Genomic DNA, 19,448 nt, shown 5'->3' on the forward strand with positions numbered 1-19,448 from the left:
TTCCAACAGTTTTTCAGGGTTGCAGGAAAAAACAAAACAAAACAAACAAACAAACAAACACACCAAAAGCTCAATCCACTGCCACGCCTGTCCAAGGTCTCTGGGGCGTGCCTTTGCGTGTCTCTAAAACAGTGGGTCTCCGCCGCTCCATGGCTGTTTCTGATAGAGGATGCTCCACCCATCTCCACCGCAAACAAAACCCAAGCTTGGACTATCCACCAACCCTTTGCCTAGTTTGCTGTGTTCTTGTAAGCTGGCTTCTCACCACATAGCTTCTCCCCCTTCCGGGTCCTTCCTAAGCCACCTGCGTGTACGATTAATTCACGTGAAGCAGGCGCGGGGCAGAAGGAGCGCAGTGCCCGGTCACTCTGGGCGCCAAGGAAACTACAACTCCCGTCAATCCCCGCGGCCGCCTGGCCCCACCCGCCTCCCGCTCAGCCCGCGGCGGAGGCGCTGGGCTTTCATCCGCGGAGCGGCGGGAGCCAGACGCGTCGCTGCGGTCTTCTCCGACGGTCGCGCGGGAGTCGGCAGCTGCCTCAGTCGCGTCCAGCTTCTGTGACCGTGTCAGCGGCGATCCCTGACGCAGAGAGAGGATGGTGGTCCGCGTCTTCGTCGCCTCATGCTCAGGCTTCGTGGCGGTGAGCCGAGCGGGCGGGATCGCGGGAGACGCGCGGCGCGTGCGCCCGTAGGAGACGCGCGGGCAGGTGACCGCCGGGCTCGGACCCGGTGGAAGCACAGGGGTCACACACCCCGCGCTGGCAACTGACGAGGGGACCCAGGGGAGCCAGTCCCCTGCCGCAGCTGTTGGCTCCAGGGGCCCTTTGCTGAGTTTAGAGGTTCCGGACTTGGGACACCCAAGTCGGCTTATGTTTTCTATGGGAGTTTAGACTACTTTGATTTGCTGACCTGGCGTCTGGAGGAAACCCATTTTTAAACATTGCTCTTCATCCTCTCGTACCCAGCAAGTCCTTTTTAGTTTTACACCTGAGCAAAGAGAACAGCAAACCACACTTGTCCTGTTAAGTCGGAGTTAATTTATCTTCTTTGTCGCTTTTTAGCCTAAGGTGTTACAAATACTTTTACATTTGGCCTTTCCCTTGTTCCTTCAGTGCTGTGGTAAATCTCATTTTAAGAATAAATTGTGTTTTCTATTTTTAGCTATTCTGTTTGTCGAGTGCTGACTTCTTTTTTAGGAATATTGTTCTTTAGAAGACGTTAAATAACTGGAGATGTCACACTTTAAGAAATAAGGCACATGTATGCTAAGACACATGTAACACATGTGTAGTGTGTCAATCATGCTTTATGTGATTGCTAAGACTTGATTTCCTTAGCTAAGAGTTAAACTACATCTCCAAAAGTCTGTTTCGTCAGATACTTAATCAGATATAGAAGAAAGTACAAGATGATTGGTTTAAAGTTTACGCTGGCTGGTTGCCTGCTCAGTAGGCAGACGGTCTTAGAATTTAAGTGGGTGGGGTAAAGGGCGGAATAAAATACTACTTGGAAAATCCCTGTAAACTACTGAAACTCTTAACCCAATCTTTTTTGATACAAGGACACAGTAGCTGGGAAATTGCTGGCTTTCCTGTATGTACAGGCATGTTGTGGTTATCAAAATCCTCCCTTTTTGCTATTGCTTAGTCAGTCATAGGTGCCTTTTAAAGATTTTTCCCTGTTAAAGCTGAGCCCCATGGAATGTACTATCTCCTAGATAGATTTATTGAAACGGATTCCTTACTATAGAGCTTTTGGTCTTTACCATGAACTTACCAGCTTCAGTAATTATTTTACAAGCAGCGTACGGATTTCAGAATCGACAAGCTCCGGTGTTGATCTTCGGTTGTGTTGGGAAAGTCACAACCATCATGTATCCAGACCTGCATCCTGTAACCTGATTTCATCAGTTCCATAAACACACGTGTATTTAGTGCCAGCCTACTGTGTGACTTGAGTCTTGGGTTTAATGTTTTGTACATGGACCTAAGTTGAGGAAACAAGTTCTTGTGCCCTGCCTAGTGTGGGGACCAGCAGTGCCCGAGCTCTGCCCTTCCTCTTTCCTGTACCAGGAAGGCTTTTGAGGCACTCACAATGTCGCTGTCCTTTTAAAAATGCTTTCGTCAGTTGAGTAAAGGTGGGGAAGCTCATACCAACCTATTCCGTTTGAACTGGAGACTGGTGAACTTCAAAGTGCAGTTTTTCCACTTTGGTTTTTTAACCGCGTCTCAGATCCCCATGGTCTGATGTGGTTTCATTTGGTTGGGAGGTTACCCTCAGTTACCACATAGGCACAGCCTGTAAACACTAATTATTCACTTTGGTCTGCTGTTTGAAAATGTAATCTTTTCAGGTCTTAAACGCCCATTGAGTCCCCCCATTTTGTAATATCTCCTATTTCATGTAGTTTTTCCTCTACAGCAATGTTGATATTTTAAGTTATATAAAGTTTATGCTTACCTGCCAGAACATTGACTTTTTAGCCATAATGAAGGTGTGTCGGTGAACTCTTGGTTGGGGAGGCTCATGGGACTTACAACATTAAACTGTATTAAGGTCTTGCTGGAATGCTGTGATTTTCTTCTGCAGGTGTTGGGTTGACTGGTGGCACTTTTATTTTATTTTATTTTTTAATCCTGTACCTGTCTGTGACCAGCAGGTATATAGAACAAACAATGTTAATGCCCATCTCAGTTTGGTTTTAGCTAAAGTGTATTAAACTGTAAGGAAGGAATGCGACTGGATTAGACCTAGCTAAGTAAATCCAGGCGGCAGGACTTACACAGAGTGTTTGGAGAAAATCCTCCTCACCTCTGGTTCCCTTGGGCTCTGGAGCTTCTGCAGTAGCAATGACTGACATGAAAGGGTGGTACCTCTTCATCCTCTCCAGCTGCAGGGGGAAGCCAGCTTGTACTAGGAAAGAAAAGTTAGACCCCATTAGACCACGGGCATGTTACTGTTATAGTGAGGACATTTTATTCACTTCTAAAAAAAAAAATAGAGCCATAGAAAGATCATTTAATATATGAATTCATTATGTATGTGTGCCTGACAAGGGAGGTTTTGATAACTTTGTCCAGGAAATATGTTAATGTGACTTTAAATTTAAAAGGTTATTTTCACTCTTGTACTAAACAGAATTTGCTTTGGCCTGCCCCTCCCCTCCCCAGCTCTGCCCTTGATCTTGGCAGGGAAGCCTAGGAGATTGTAGGGTGTGGTCTCTGTTCTTGAGGAATCTACAGACCAGGTGAGGACATCATCTAGAAAAGGTGCAACCTTCAGTAACAGCTCGAAGCTCAAGGACATGCCTCTCATGGGAACATTCTTACACAGCAGAAATGCCACAGGCTGCAGAGGGATGCGTTGCTGGATGTAAGATTCGGAGAGAATATGCTAGGATCATAAAATATGCATGTGGAGGCAGCCTGCAGGGAGAGGAGTGAGGGAGAGGGCTCCTGAGCCCGTTTTCTTCGGCTGGACGTGGAGGTGCATGGGGAGGAGGGGTGAGCAGCAGATGCCCCTGTCATCTTCGGATGACAAGGTCAACTCTTCAAGTTCCCAAAGGAAGCCTAGGAATTCCGACTCCATGGTGCTCAGCATCTTGGAGATGTTTTGAGCCTGTCTGCTGCTTGAAGCCTTTTGTCCTTCAGGTAGCAGGGTACTTACTGCCCTTCAAGGGGAGACTTCCGGCATGAGGTTTTTTAGAAGGCTCCTTTCCTGCCTGCCTCGGACTAAAATTTATCAAAACCAAATAAAGTCTTCATGGAAACAAGATGTATGCTTTTTTGCATGGATATCTTTTTACCATTTATTAAAGTTCTGTGGCTCAGTTGAGAGCTGGCAGGAAACCCACATCTACAGAAGTGAAATTCAACCACACAGTTTCACACAGAAGGAAACTTGGGCACAGAGGCGAAGTGATTTGCCCTAATGTCCTTTATGAAGTCAGTGCACAGTGAGATGCAAGTGGAAGCTGGATTCCTGCATTGATTGGTTGATTGATGCGTGTGCTTATTTTAAGCATTGAAACCTCAGTATCAGGCTCTCTCTCACTCTGTGTACCTGTGTGCTGCTTTATGTGCCAGTCTGCATAGGCCAGAGGAGGATATCAGATTTATCTGATTGTTCTGTTTTATCATTCTCCACCCTATTTCTTTGGGATAGGATCTTTCCCTCAAACCTGGAGCTAGTAACCTTCCTGCCTCTACTACCCATAGCATTGGGGTTACAGGTGTGTGCAAGGCTTCCTTCCCTGGCTTTTTAGATAGGTATTGAAATTCAAACCCAAGTGCAGCAAGAGTGCAGCAAGCACTCTTCCCCACTGAGCCCTAACCCTAGTACCAAGTCAGGTGGTGTTAGGTGCTCTATACCAGGATGGTCAGGAGAATGGACCAAGCCTAAATCATTGCTCTCTTCATCAAGCTCAGAGACTTGGCATGCAAGCCGTGCTGTCAAGGAGGACCAATGGTGGCTTGAGGGATGCTTTCGTGAGTCAGGGGGAGATGGGCTAGATGACAGTATATTATGTGTCTCTGAATGCTGGAGAATCGCCATTTGGGAACCAAAGAGAGGAAGAGTTTGGAAAAGAAGCTTGGAAGTGGAGAGTTTGCTGTGGCCTTGTGTTAAGGTGAGGTGGGTATGAAGGGGGAGGACAGACAGACACTGCGCAGAGTTGCCTAGCTCTCTGCAGTTATATAATATGCCCTTGTTGCTGTGCACAGTTGATTATTATCTTAAGCATGCAATTAGCAGCTCAAGCTGTTGCTTCCCAGTAGAGTGTGTTCAGTGATGCTGTTCCATCAGCAACCCTCAGAAAAGCCCTCTAAAGAAGTCAGGACGAGATCATGCCCCGTAACAGGACTCTGGGTTTGTTTGCTTGACTCTTAAAGGAGCTAGCAAACAGATGCGTGGGCTCTCCAGGACCTCTGCCTTCTTGGGTCTTCACTGACCTGTAGCAAGACAGTTATTGCTGTGTCACAGGTGAAGAAGCTGAAGAGAACTGATGTAAACCAGATCAGGTTCAGTTGCTGTCCTGACCTGGAGTCAAACCCCCTGTTGACAGCTAGCTCCCAAGCTTCTAGAGCAGAAACTCTCCCTGTGGTCTCTGTCCTCATGTGCATTGTACCGAGAGAGAGGGAGAGGGGGAGTGGGAGGGGGAGAGAGAGAGAAAGAGAGACAGACAGACAGAGACACAGACAGACAGACACAGCAGACAGACAGAGACATCCTGCGGTTTGCAGGTTAATCTGCACAGAGAGTTGCTGTATGGGTCAATGGCTCCCTGGCCAGAACCAGTGCTGCAGGGCACTGGTGGAGGAGTGAGGAGCAGGCTTCAGGTTGAGGTTGTGCAAGGAGTCATCAAAAGAGGCAACAATAACTTGAGGACTCAAGTGGGTGGAGGTAAGGAGAGACTGTGCATTTGTTTCCTGGGGCTGTGGGCCTTGATCGTATCAGAAATAGGTTTCATTCTTCTTGCTGCTGGAGTTTGGAGATCCTAGTGTTGATCTTCTGAGAACTGGAAGGAAGAATCTGCTCTTCCAATCTGCTGGCAACTGTTGGCATGTCTTGGCTTGTAGACATATCCCCTGGATAGCCTTTTTATGTATTTATGTGTTCATGTGGCATTCTCCCTGTGTGCGTGCCTATGTCTTGGTGTTCAAATGCCCCCCCCCCTTTTTTTTTAATCCGGAGTTAGGCATGTTGCCGTAGGGCCTACTCTAATGACCTCATCCTAAGGACCTCATCTGCACAGATCCTGCTTCCAAATAAAGTCACATTTACAGGTACGGGAAATTGGTACTTAAGATCTTTGAGGTGCGTTTAATTCAAACTAGAGCCATATCCAGTCTGAGGGTTGAGCTCTACAGGCTGATAGAATTCTCTTTGGAAAGATTCTGGGCAGGTTCTTCCACTGTAAGGTTAGCAGATGGCAACTTGCATGGACATGTAGTCTATGTGAGATTTCTGCTGAGAATGGAGATTTATAACCATTGAAAGGGAACTCCTGGCCTCTGGTTTTCTGTACATTTTTATGTTTTCCAATTTTGGCCATTCTACCGAAAACATTTAAATTTGTCCAAATGAGTATAAAACCAAGAGCATGGGTTCCTCTGTGAAATGTGGGACTTTTTAATCCATTTGTGTTTTGATACTTAGAGTCAGCATTCCACCATCTGGCTCAGCTCCATCTTGACAAATGTTTGTCATAGGAAGTTCAGGGTGGTTTCTGTACTCCAGGCAGAGTGTAAGACTATATCATTCTTGTTTTGTTTTTTCAGTTTTTTAAAAATAAAACATGGGCTGGAAAGATGGCTCATCAGTCTGTCCTTCCAGAGGTCTTGAGTTCTGTGCCCAGCAACCACATGATAGTTTATAACCAACTATCCTGGGGTCTGATGATCCTTTTCTGCCATGCAGGTGTACATGTGCAGATAGAGTACACATATAAATAAAAAGATGAATAAATCTTTAAAAAAACATACACACAAACAAGGAGAGTTAGTGTGAAAAAGACTCAACAGTTCAGTGGGAGCGCCTAAGAAAATGAGACTTCTTCCTCTGTATGTGTGTGTTTGTGTGTGTGTGTGTGCATGCATGCGTGCAGGAGTTCACACACTCCAATGTGGAGGCCCCAGGTCATCCTTGGGTGTCTGCCTTTATCACACCCACCTTAGTCTCTTGCTGATTGTGAGCCTAGGTAGGGAGGAGGGTCAGGGGTCCTCCCGTTTCCTCTCGACTCCCGTGCACTGGGATTGCAGGCCGTCTTCATCAGATTGCCTGGCTTTTTTGACACAAGTGCTGGACATGCACACTTGGGTCCTCATCTGTGCCCACTGAGCAATCTCTCCGGCACAGTTAGGTTTTTTTGTTTTTTTAAAAATATTTCGTTTATAAAAAGTTAGACTTTTCTCAGAGTACATCAGAATGACAGAATAGAAAGTCTATATTTACCAAGAGGTTTTGCTGCTTAAAATGAAAATTGGCCTGATTTACCAATCATTACATACACAGGAATGTTAAGTATTATATTTTGAAATACAGATTTAAAAATGAGATCAAGAAATTATTCATTTGCCCAAAGTCAGTGTATAAAAACTCAGCAGACTGGTGGGGGAGGAGGTCATTCTCTGCAGTGGTATAGCTACTGGGTAGAGCCCAGGCTTCAGTAAATAATCCCCCCCTGGTTCTCATTCAAGAAACTCCCATTAAATCCAGTGGAACAGGAAGACAGACAGACAGATACACACACACACACACACACACACACACACACACACACACACACACACACACATGAAAGGGGAACCTGTTGGGAGGAAGAAAGCATTATAGGGGGTTCAGCATGTGATCAGACTATCTTATATCCATGTATAAAACTGTCAAAAGATAAAATATTTAAAAAGGAACACCAACTGACTGTCTAAACACACACAGAACACATAGGTTCATTAGAGTTCTAAATAGGTTTGGGAACGCGCCCCCCACTCTCCTGCTCCCATACCCTATCCCAGTGATGTGTCTGGCCTTTCTTTTCAATTTATCAAATGCTCTATCAGCGTCTTTACCCCCAGACCCTCCTTTACCCTCCTTTCTAATAGAAATACATGATTAAAAAGCCCACTTCTTTGTCTTTGAATTAACTACCCCATCTTTCAAATACAATTTTTAAAATGATCTTCGGAATACCTAGGGAAACAAACAAACAAAACCTAAAATGGTCAGTTTGAAACTCTGAGCAGGAAGGTGACCTTCCTGGGCCTTGGCAGTCCTTTGGTGAGAACTGAATTCCTGGGGTTAGGGTTGCAGAGTGAGACACTTAAATTCAGATTTAAATCACATTGCGTATTCATTACTTTTCTTGGATAGACCTAATATTGCTTATCCATTATGCAAAAAGAGAACTTTAACTTCCCTAATTAGAAATTCACTGAAAATCTGCTATTTGTGTGTTGTTATGCTTTGGAAGGTGCCGTGTCTCCCTAAGACTGCTAGAGGTGATGGGGTTTAGTGAGAAGGGGTTAAATGGCCACTTGGGGGGTGGCTCTAGGAAGGGATAAAGGTAGTTGCTCTAGGACCCCAGTTTGTTCCTGTCTTTACCATATGAATTCTCCCCTTTCTACCATGATGTGTCAGAGGGAAGCAGACCTTGTTACAGGATTCTGAACTATAGGGACAGCCTGAAGTAGGACTTTAAGCATTCAAACCTCTAAGCAAATATGTGTATACACATACACATATAACATATATATATATATATATATATATATATATATATATACACATATATATATACATATGTATAGACACATGTATATCTGTATGTATTTATACACTTTGCTCTCACAATGGGAAGCAGACTAATATATATGCAAAACAGTAAATTAACACTTAAGGGAAAGTTTCTGCTTCTGATTATGGACATTTGCCTTGGGGGATGGGAGGAGTCTTCTTCCTAGTTGTGGCTTAGCATCTTGCCATAAGTTTATAGAAGTGGTTTCTGGCCAGTGATCCCCATGTGCCTGCGTTTAGCAGATGCTTGGTGAGAGATGGGAGGAAGGGAGGAGAGGAGACTGGAGGCCTAAGGTACTGAGTAGTCAGGGTTCCAGCAGCTTCCCTTCCTCTCCTCCCTTAACAGGAACATCTGCTGGCAGCTGCTGCAGTCTTAGGAGCTGGCTGTCATTTGAAAGGTTAGAAATGTTATCTCTTGTATATTAGGTTATTCCCCCCAACCCCAAAACTCAAGTAGAAATCAAACTTGGAAAAGCATGTAATTGAATGCTTCCTTTCTGGACTCATGACAACTTTGCAGTGGGACCAAAAGCTGAATTACAGGCCTGTCTACCTATAAAGGCACTTTGTGAGGGTCTGTGTTGTCCTGTGATATCTGCCCCCTCCCCCAAATCTGACAGTTTGGTTGTCCATCTGTCACCACTGACGACAGCTTATTCCTGAGGGAACCTGATTGTTCAGGACTGGCTCAGTGCCTGGCAGAAATTAAGGAGAGGTTTCCTGGAACTGACCCCTGCTGGTCAGGCACAGGGTGAGGTGTGCATCAGGGTGTGTCTGCATTGTTATAGACCTTGGTGGCCCCGGGCCAGCACTACTTTGGATCTCCCAGAACAACAGCACAGTGTTGACCATGACTGAAGCAGCCAATTCTGCCTGCCTAAGGATGTTTCCCACTGGGTGGTGGCGCAGTGCTTGCTTGAAAGTGGTTAGATGTAGGGAGCTGGAGTGAAGGGCTGAGAATAAAAGACCCAGTGAAGTAGCTTGCTTGACAGGTCAGATCAGTGGTGTTTGGTAAATGCCATATGTAAGGCAGCAGCTACTGCTGCGTTCCAACCTGAAACCAAAAACAAAGCAAAGCGACTGTAGCCAGCACGGCCGGCTGGTTGTGTTGCTTTGAGTGTGAATTGACTCCTCCATAAGCCTGAAACCCTGATTGACAGGAGTCTGAGTTACATGAGAGCTGGGAGGGGGGGAAGTGTGTGTTCACATGGGTACTCCTGTGTGTGTGAAGGCTAGAGGATAAACCTTCAGTCATCCCCCCCCCCCCCGACCATCAATCTCCATTTTATTTTTATTATTTTTTTGTTTCTGTGTCAGGGTCTCTCACTATTTGGATCTCCGTGAGCAGGCTAGGCAAATGGGCCAGCCTCAGGGATCTGCCTTGCTCTGCCATGCCAGGGCCAAGGGCTACGAGTATGCACCACCACTCTGTCCAGATGGGTTCTAGGGATCGACCCTCAACTCTCAGGCTTACACCAGGAGCATTTTGCCAACTGAATTAACTTCCCAGCCCAACCCTTTCCTAATACTTATTATTATTTTAGAAAACGATAACTGTTTGTGTTGAGTATGAGTCAACTTACTTTTAGATTGGATTTACAATCAACCCCTACTTACATAGACTGATCCTTGGGATAGGCCGTGCACCACGTAGCTAAAGCAATGGCTGTCAGAATCATCGGTGCCACTGATGAAGGGTGAATATGCCGGTTGGTTTTGTCGGCTTGATACAGACAGGTCTCTTGGGAAGAGGGAACTCCTATTGAGGAATGGCCTGCAGAAGATTGGCTAGTGGGGCATTTCCTAAATTGCTGATTGCAGTAGGGGGATCCGGCCTGCCCAGGAGTGTGGGGCTGAGCTGTATAAAAGGGGGTGAGCCAGTCCAAGGAGAAAGCAGCTTTCCTCAGGCTTTCTGCTTCAGTTCCTGCCTTGAGTAATAGGTTGTATACCAGAGTTGTAAGGTCAGAGATGAAACAAACCCCTTCCCTACCTGTGGGTTGTTTGTTTGTTTGTTTGTTTGTTTTTGGGGGGGGTAAAGTTTCAGCACAGCAATAGAAAACAGACTAATGTAGCTGAGTGACATCAGCTGTTCATTTGTAAATGTAGAGTTTGTGACAGATGAGATTGATGCTGTGAGAGTTACCACACAGAGAGCTTGGGTGATGCACAGTGCTGGTCACTGTCATTCTCGTTCGTGTTGCCCTCAGAAGCGACAGTCGTGTAATAGGTGCAGTAGAAAACCATGACCCTGAACCATGTGAGTTCCTTAAGCATCCCCCAAGTGGTGTGCAGGTATAGTAACGCTTGCCTGAGGGTGCGTTTTGAGATAATTTTAGGAGAGTTTTGTAATAATTTAAGTGTAAGGGGTTTTCTGTTTAAACTTAAATTAAGAGCATATGATTTGGACACGTCCCCTAAGCAGATCAATTACTGTGTCCTGCCATTTTTTTGTTTTTGTACATTGTTAGGCGATTCACACATTGTACTATCATTTAGACCATATCTACTCACTATCCCAACATGCTTATTGCTATGGCAATGGTTAATATGCCAATGGTGACTCGTCCTTCTCTTGAAATGTCCAGTTTTAGAGCCTGGTTTGACTTACAGTTTCTGAGACCTGTCCTATTTCTTCCTAAATGACATCAAGGCCTAGGGGCCAGTGGCTTCCTAGAGAGCTGCTTTGGAGTCTTGTTTGTGACGAGCAGCAGGATGGATGATTGCTGGTGAGACCTGCAAGCTTAGAGGAAGGAGGATCCGGGCTGGGTCCCAGCTCTTACTCCCAGGTCTGAGACTGCATTTTCTTGTGTCTTTGAGAGATATGTAAACAGATGGAGAGGATTTCAAGTCTATCAGTAACAGGAAAGAGAAACGTGAGACACAGGCAGAATCGCTGGCTAGGTGGCAACAGTTCTTGTCTCACACCAACGGTGACGTTTTCCACAACTATGACTCTGAAGTTGAGATGCCTTTGTAATTTAGGGCGGATACTTTCAGCCTGATAAGATGGGCAGGTAGGTGACAGTAAGAGAAGTAGAGGGTTGGGGGTTTTGTGGAAAATACCATGGAAACAGGAGGAACAGACTCCTGGAATAGGTGTTCTGATTTGCAGAACCTGTAATGTTTAAAGGATAGATGAACAATTATTTTTCACCTGTACACAGCTATGTGGTAGGCTTTTTTTTTTTTTTTCTTATTTAGTCCTTGCAGGCGTCCTCTAAACTGATTTTTTTTTTTTTAAATACCAGTTTTATAGATGAGAATATCAAGGCACTGGGTGGTCACATGTGCTGATATCACACAGCTCATTGGTTCTAAGCCTCACCTTTAGTTTTGTGTCCTGTGCTTTTCCCGTTACCATGTTGCCCCCAGAAGAGCCCCTGAGTGGAGACTGGGAGAACATGGTCTGTGTTAAAACATCAAGCTCACTAGAATAACTAGAGCGTGTGGGCTTGAGCTTTCCCGTAGGGTGGAACAGCATTCTTCAGGGGCAGTTCCAGAGTCCCCACTTGCTGATCAGCAGGGTTAGGGTTAGGGTTATAGGCACAGTGTCTGTAGGGCACAAGAAAGCAGAGGTTCTGCTTCTGCAGGAACTGGCAATTGTTGAAAAGGAATATGGTTTGAAGTGGAAAGTTAAGAATTCCTAACAGTCATAGTGACTGCCATTTATAGGGAAACAAACGGGGACTCGGTGTTTATTACTTGTATTCCTTGAAGTAACACTGCTTATTAAAGCTAACGTGGACTAGACTCCACAATCAGACTGTGGTATGAAAACCTTGTTGAGTTAACAGAGTTTTGGAACTATTGAGCAAGTGTATTTTAGGTTCTGTGTCATAAAAACACACTCAGGATGGCCTCTCTTCCTGAGGCGGGTGAAGAAGTCCTGTGGTCCTGGCACCTCACCTCAGCATGGCAGCATGGCGCAAGTCCCCCAGAACTCTGTGGGTTGTGCCTTCATCAGGAATTCATACCGTTGAAGTCTTCACAGCCCCCTTCCATTCCCGAATTTTCCCAACTGTAGACTTCGCCATTGAGCTCGTTGTGCCTTTTTTCTTACTGTAGAAGTGGACACGCATGTCTGTCAAAATTGGGAAACCCAAGTCTGTATTGATAGCGATGCATGTTCTGTGAAGGTGGGAGCCAGTTTCGTGAAGGAAGGAAATAAGACCCCCAAATGCTTGTTAGACATCGGTGGACTTCATTGCTTAGTTTCTGCCTGACACCCTGATGGTTACACAGAAGCAGTGTGTTCCCACCGTCTGTCTGGGTTGTTGTAGGAACAACAGTGAGTGCTCTGAGATTGGTGCTAGTCAAGTGCTGGTCTCAAAGTCACACCAGCCACTGAGCTGCTACTCTGACAGACCCTCATCTGGGTTCTCACTGTGGCGCACCTTATAGTTTGGGCTGGGAAGCTCTTTCCCATGTGACAACTGTCCTGTGCAATCTAGAGAGAGCGATGTGTGCGGATTCTATCTGCTCGGTCACCTTTGACCCCAGTACCTGACAGCTAACATGTCCCAGACATCCTGACATGCCCCCCTGCGAGGTTAAAGCTCCCGTTTCCTGGTGAGAAGCACTGTTCTACCTATAGGACTCAGACTAGACGAGGACTCAGGCTGCCTTAGTGTGAGCAAGCTGGGCTCAGAGATGTACCCTGTTATTGTTATCCCAGGGCCCCAGAGGCAGAGGCAGGGGGATCTTGAGTTTGAAAACAGCCCTGGTTACCAGGGAGACACTGTCTCAAAAAAAATTAAAAATTAAAAATTAAAAAGAGGAGGAGGAAAAGGGGAGTGTATGTGACTGTGAAGTGCCTACGGTGAAGGTTTCTAGCTCAGAACATTGTCCTGCCTCTTGTGGAAGCGGCTGTGGGTGCCAGGTTGTAGCTGTAGTGGTTTCCTTTAGTCAGCTCTGAGTCTTGAACAAGATACTTAACTTCTTAGAGCTTAGACTTACTGCTGTACGATTGTTTGTTTAATTGAGGTGTAACGCACGTCCTGCAGGATTTACATGTTAAATGTGTACACTTAAGTGAGTGGGAAGTGTTCACTCTGTTGTGCAGCTATTTCATTCCAAATATCTATCACCTAGGGAAGATAGCTCACGTCTCTTACCAGTCGCTGTCCTCTCCCCCATAGTACCCCTTGCTGCTGACAACCGCTGACCTGCTTTCAGGCTCCCTGTCTGCCTTTGCTAACATTTTGTGGGGGTACAATCATGCAGTATTGAGCCCTTTATGTCTGACATCTTTCACTTAGCACAGTATGTTCAAGGTTTGTCCACATTGTAGAATAAGCCAGCATTCTTTCTATGACTGATAGTCTTTTCTTTTCTTTTCTTTTCTTTTTTTTAAAGATTTATTTATTTATTATATGTAAGTACACTGTAGCTGTCCTCAGACACTCCAGAAGAGGGCATCAGATCTTGTTATGGATGGTTATGAGCCACCATGTGGTTGCTGGGATTTGAACTCTGGACCTTCGGAAGAGCAGTTGGGTGCTCTTACCCACTGAGCCATCTCACCAGCCCCTATGGCTGATATTCTGTTACTGTATATAAAACATTGTATCTGTCCATTCACCAGTTGATGAATATTTAGGCTGTTTTCACTTTTTGGCTATCATGAATAATGCTTATGTGAACACTTGTAAGTTCTTGTGTGCACGTACATGCTTATAGTATACTGAAGCATAGAATCGGTGATTCCTAGGATGCCTCTGTGTTTTATGTTTTTCAGGCACAACCATATTGTTTCCAGAGTTACTCCATTTTACATTTGCATTGACAAGTGTAGGGTGTTCCTGTCCCTGTATCCTTGCCAACCCCAGCTCTCAGTTATCTGTTTGTCCCTGTGTAGCCCTCGCTGGCTCTGAATTACCAGTCATGTCCACCTTTTGGTACTGTGTGAGGCGAGCACCGTAACCACTGTCCTACAGCAATACCTACCCATCTGATTCTGTGACATGAGGCTGTCATATACACATGCTCAAGAACCATAAAACCAAATTTAAAACAAGAAAATCACAAGACACTCACGTTCTAAGTAAACACAATGACTTTTGTGTTGGGCTTATTCATAGCTGTCCCAGGGCATGTGGCCTGGGAGGCACAGGTTCAACATGCCTGCAGACCACATCAGTGAAGATGGTCTTGAACGCCTCATCCTCCTGTTTCCACTTCCCAGATGCTGAGATCACAGGCATGCGCTGCCAAACCTGGCCCCATCTTTCTAGTTTTAGCCCTGTTAGTGGTTGAAGGGGGCCATGCCAGTGTGACTTTTGAGTTGAATCTTCCTAAGGACTAATACAGTTGTTTTTATTTTGTTTTGTTTTTAAGAAGTGCTTTTGCTTTTTCTGTTTTTTGAGAAGTTCTCTTGTAGCTCTGAGTTTTCAGATTCTTCCATTTCACACAAACCATTGTGAATAATGGATCAAGCACATAAGAGGTCCATATTTTGGAAGTTATTTGAGTTAATGAGTTGGTGTGTTTACAGGAACTCTTACTCCCTACTGTTTGTGTTCAGGGTACAGAGTGAGTGTGAAGCCATGAGCCTTCCCCTCTGAACAACTCATGGTCTGATTGTGAAAAAGGAAACCAAGCATCAGAGGCCACATGGGGTCATGTAGAACTAAACATACACTTATCTCTTCTTTAGGTAAGTCATGGGGCCAGATGTGTGCAGTGGAGCAAGAGCCACATAGAAATTTCATCTCTTAAGATCCCAGCTGTGTGTAAGATTCTAGAAATGTTTAAATGAAAGCTTCTAGTGACCAGCTAAAGAACATTTTCTCCTCCAAAGATTTATGTAGGCTTGTGAAGTGGGGTGGACAGTGTGGGATGTGTTCTTTGCCACAGAGATGGCCTGCCTTGCCTGCCTCATTGCCCTTTGCTGTAGGCCTGAGGTGGTGCCCTTTTGGGCCCATAGTCTGTCTGTTCCCAGCAAGGCGGATGGAGACTGCATGCTCAGTCTCGTGGTGACCTTTTACTAGTGAGCACCTGGTTCTAAGAGATAATTAACAGAGATGAGATGATTAATAATTTACCCTTTGAATTCTGTTTCCGTTTAAAATAAAAAAAAGTCATTCTGTTAATGAGATGAAGTCTCTGTATGAGGGTCAGAGAGCCTGGCAGAGTCCCATTGGCCCTCAGTGTTAACACCCAAATGTCTGGATGCTTGACCTGGCACCTGGGTAGTCTGACCTGTTTCTGGGCTGTCTGTGCAGCTTTCTCTCGCCATAAATACACCAGATTTCTCCTCCACCCTGGCTGGTCCTGTGGTCCTCTCCACATTGTCTGAGAACTCCCTATGTGACATTCAGTCCCATTCCCTTCTCTCTTCAAAGCATAGGGCAGGGCTGTTTCCCCACGGTCCCTTTGCCTCTCTCTTCTTGCTGTCCAAAGTGGGAGAGCTCTTCGATTTCAGTCCGCCATGCCACCTGTAGGGTGGCTCTCAGGGCCTTCTGCCTGTGATTTATTGGAATTCTTATTCTTCTGGGTCAGGGACTGGCCTGTATGTCTTTTGCTCTTGCAGATTTTCTATTAGAGAACTTGGCATTTGAGTGGATACATTGGAATTGTTTCTGAAACAGTGTGTGTATGTGTATAAAAACCTAATCAAGAGTTTATGAACACTTCAGAAAACCAACAGGAATGAATTTGCAAATCCAGTTTGCTTTAAAACGTAAAAGCTTTGGGGACATGATTTGTTTCACTGCTTCTTAAATACGTGGCTTGAAGAATCTGTGTTAGGAAGACAGCTTATTGCATTATTCCTTCTATTTGAGTATCAGTCTGCTAGATCCGCCATGTGGGGTAAAGTTGGAGTCCTGGGAGGGAGGCACAGTAGACTTCACTGCCCTCAGGCCTGCCTGTTCAGCTGCCCAGGAGGGTGCACTGACTTACACTGTAATGGCAGAAAGAGTGTTCGGAGCTACTGCTGACTCCGGAGCTGTGCTGAGAGCTGGCAGCTGCCTTCTTCAGGGCAGATCTGTAGACTTCTAGGGCATGGGTTTAGGCTAGTGTGGATAGTAAAGCAACAGATTTTTACCCATAAGTGGCCTCTTGAGAATGTCAGCATGCTCTATCAAAGCATATAAAAGAAAATCCTGCTTGTTCCAGAGCAGATTAAATCAGGTTGGGTATATTTGGGTTCAGCATACTTGGCTCAACAATAGAGAACATATGTGGTGTGTTTCGGAAAGATTTTTAATCTGAGAGTGTAAAGTAAAATTGAACAATACAGTGCCTTTGTGGTTAGGTGAGTAAGCGTGATGATGGAGAACGCCTCAGTCTCTCCCCCTCCTAGAGAAAGGAGCTAGTTGCTCCTTGACTCAGCGTCTGCCTTTCAACCTGTAAGACACTCCCTTTTTGTCTGAAGGCAGTTCATTCAAACTTCCTCTTGTGTTTCTGACGCTGGGCTTGAGGTTCTTGGCTCCCTCGTCTATCACTAGCTTCAGAAACTCTCCTCATAAGGTACATGCCTTCTGGCTGCCTTGGCCTTACAGCCCAGTGAGCCTTGTACTAGACCTGATTGGAGAGGCCTTGGTTTTGCACTTGAGTTTTTCTTTATTTCCTAGGGCAACAAATAGAGCATGCTAGGAGCTTATCAACAACCATGGGGTCTGAGACATGGAGTTTTTCTTCCTTGTCCCCTTCCCCCACTGTCTGTCTGTCTGTCTGTCTCTCTCTCTCTCTCTCTCTTTTGTTGGTTTTAATTTTTCTGCTGTCAAAATGGGATGGAGAATTCTGAGGCTGAAGATGTCAAGAAGTTCTATGTAAAGACCAGAATTAAGAAGCACTTACAAATCAAAGATGGTTATGATGTCTACCTGGGATGCAGAGAGTAGCCTGCAGGCGGTTCCTGAGGAGATTTGAGCTGGCCGGCAGAGCTCCTGGAGGCACTTTGCTTAGGAATGAAACCTCCAGTGTCCAGCTGAAGCTGATGGTTGTCCGTTTCCCTCGAGAAGTAACACTAGTTGGGTATGATGGCGCTGGCCTCTGATGCTACCACCTAGAAGACTGAGACAGGGGATGGTGAGGCCAAGCCAGACGACTCCCTTCATCTGGAGGAGGGAGGAAGGACCTGATGAGCTGATGGCGGCCAACCCACAACAGAAGCCAGGTCTACACAGTGCGGGGTTAGAGCATCTACACTTCAGTGCGTTAATTTATGCCCTCTGTGGCAATGTGAGCAGATCACAGCCTGCAATTACTGTATATAAAATATCATTATGAAAATGGCCTGCTGTCCCCCCACGTGATCTTTCAGCTGTAAATAGTTGTTAATCAGCTCTTTAGTCACTTCAGTTACCAGTTGACTGATGGAGAGGTGGGAACAGCGAACTCCTGAAACAGGGATGCAGAACCACACCTCAAGCCTTTTGAAGGTGCTGCCTCAGGCAGCATTCTTACAGTCTGCTGTGGAAAATACCTTCGTCAGCAGGATTTCCTCCCGATGGCAGGGTTTTGACGATTTTAGCAGATTTTGCTGGAACAGCTCTTCCACACAGTATCCTCTAATTAACAGGAAGCACATATATGAGTTGTATATAATTTGCGGAGAGAATCTCGCCAAATAGTGGCATCGTAAATTCATATTTTATGCCTGGCTGCCTTTTTTCTTCGGGAAGTAAACATGTAATCTTGATAGAAAACTTAAAGACAGTAAAGGCCAACCCACCCACACCTTTCTTCCCCTGTTTCTGCTAAATCTCTTCCCCAAGTGATCAGGTTTTAAAGAAATCGAGGAACAAGTACCAAGAGATCAGGGTTAGAGCCGGTATGTTGCAGCCCAGAGGTGAGAGAGGAGACCCCCAGATGTGAGGTGTGGGGTGGGCAGCAGTACAAAAATCTTCATCCAGAGGAGTTTATGGTTAAATTGATGGAAAGGGTCAGAAGCATTCCAGTATTACTCAGCAGTCAGACCATATGTCATTAAATGCCAGGTCGTGGTCGCTGTGGTTGTAATAGGAGCTTGATGAAGGAGGTGATCTTGTGGGTAGAGGGTTTTACCCTCAGCACTGTTTAACTTTAGGTTAGGGAGTTTTTATGGGGACTAGACCGTGCATGTATGACAGCCAAAAATTCCTTTGGGCATGACATGTCTCTTTGAGATTGGGACCATGCAGTGGGGCTACCTGAAGGACCTTGTACATTTGGGACTGAGCCATGAGGAGTAAGTAAATAAAAGATAAGGAAGGCTGAGTGATGGGGGAGGGGGGACACAGGGATGTCTGAACAGCCCTCAGGAAGTGAGGGGAAGGTAGTAAGCTTGGGAGCTGCGGAGAATCACTTGGACACTGTAGCAACTCTACAGGGTAATGCTGCCTTTGACCAGCGAGATGGAAACTGGGAGCTTCTCTTGGGTGTTTTTTGTTACTATGTATTTCTAGGTTTTCTTTCTCGTTTTATAGAAGTATCATTGTGTGGTAGATGGGGGTCTTCAAACATAAGCACCACCATGGTACTTCTCTGGGGCTGAGTCTCTTGAGTGTGTGCTGGGCTGGATCTTGGGTTGGTAAAGAGGGAAGGTGGGTGAGGGGTAAGGTCCGGCCCAGAGGGAACCAGAAGCTGGAGTCATTCCGGCATGGAAACATAGAATGTCAGAGATCGTTCAGGGGCTTGGCACTTTTTATGCCACATGTTTAGAAAATGTTTTCAGGATGAGTAAATGCCTGAGAACCCTCCAAGCAGAGGAGGACAGACCTAGGACGAAGGAAGGGTCATTTGGTGACATTTTGACAGTGGGATTGACTTCTAAAAAGGTTCATGATGTAATTTAGTCTCTGGTTTTAGGTCATCTTGATTCTTCCATATAAAACTACTTTCTGTTTTCTCTTTCTCTGCTTTCAGTCCTCAGTGCTAGAACTTGAACCCAGAGCTTTGTGTATGCTGGCCAAGGACCTCACCACTGATCTAGGTCTCCTGCCCTTAGGGTAGTTTGTTTTTTGTTTGTTTTTTTATTTTATGTGTGTTTGTATCATACATGTGTGTACACTTAGACACAAAGGTACATTCACAAGGCCAAAGGAAGACCTTGGGCAGGTCCCCCCCCCCCACCCCTATTTCCTAGTTTGCTGTTTAGGGATATGCTGGAGGCCAGCAAGCTCCAAGGGACCCCTGCTGGTTTTGACCACCACTGTGTTGGGTTTACAGGCATGCGC

General features: G+C 45.6%; 1 protein-coding gene across 1 annotated transcript in view; it reads left to right on the forward strand.

Annotated features, from left to right (window-relative positions):
* Window positions 1-465: 465 nt before the first annotated feature.
* The window catches only part of Sh3bgrl2 (SH3 domain binding glutamate rich protein like 2), a 48,630-nt gene continuing 29,647 nt past the window's right edge, over window positions 466-19,448 (forward strand). Inside the window, exon 1 of the mRNA XM_021207377.2 lies at window positions 466-638. Within this exon, the coding sequence (XP_021063036.1) occupies window positions 594-638 (45 nt within the window). The 5' untranslated portion in view covers window positions 466-593. The remainder of the gene's footprint in view (window positions 639-19,448) is intronic.

Source organism: Mus pahari, chromosome 10 (assembly GCF_900095145.1).
Source record: "Mus pahari chromosome 10, PAHARI_EIJ_v1.1, whole genome shotgun sequence".
Classification (NCBI taxonomy): domain Eukaryota; kingdom Metazoa; phylum Chordata; class Mammalia; order Rodentia; family Muridae; genus Mus; species Mus pahari.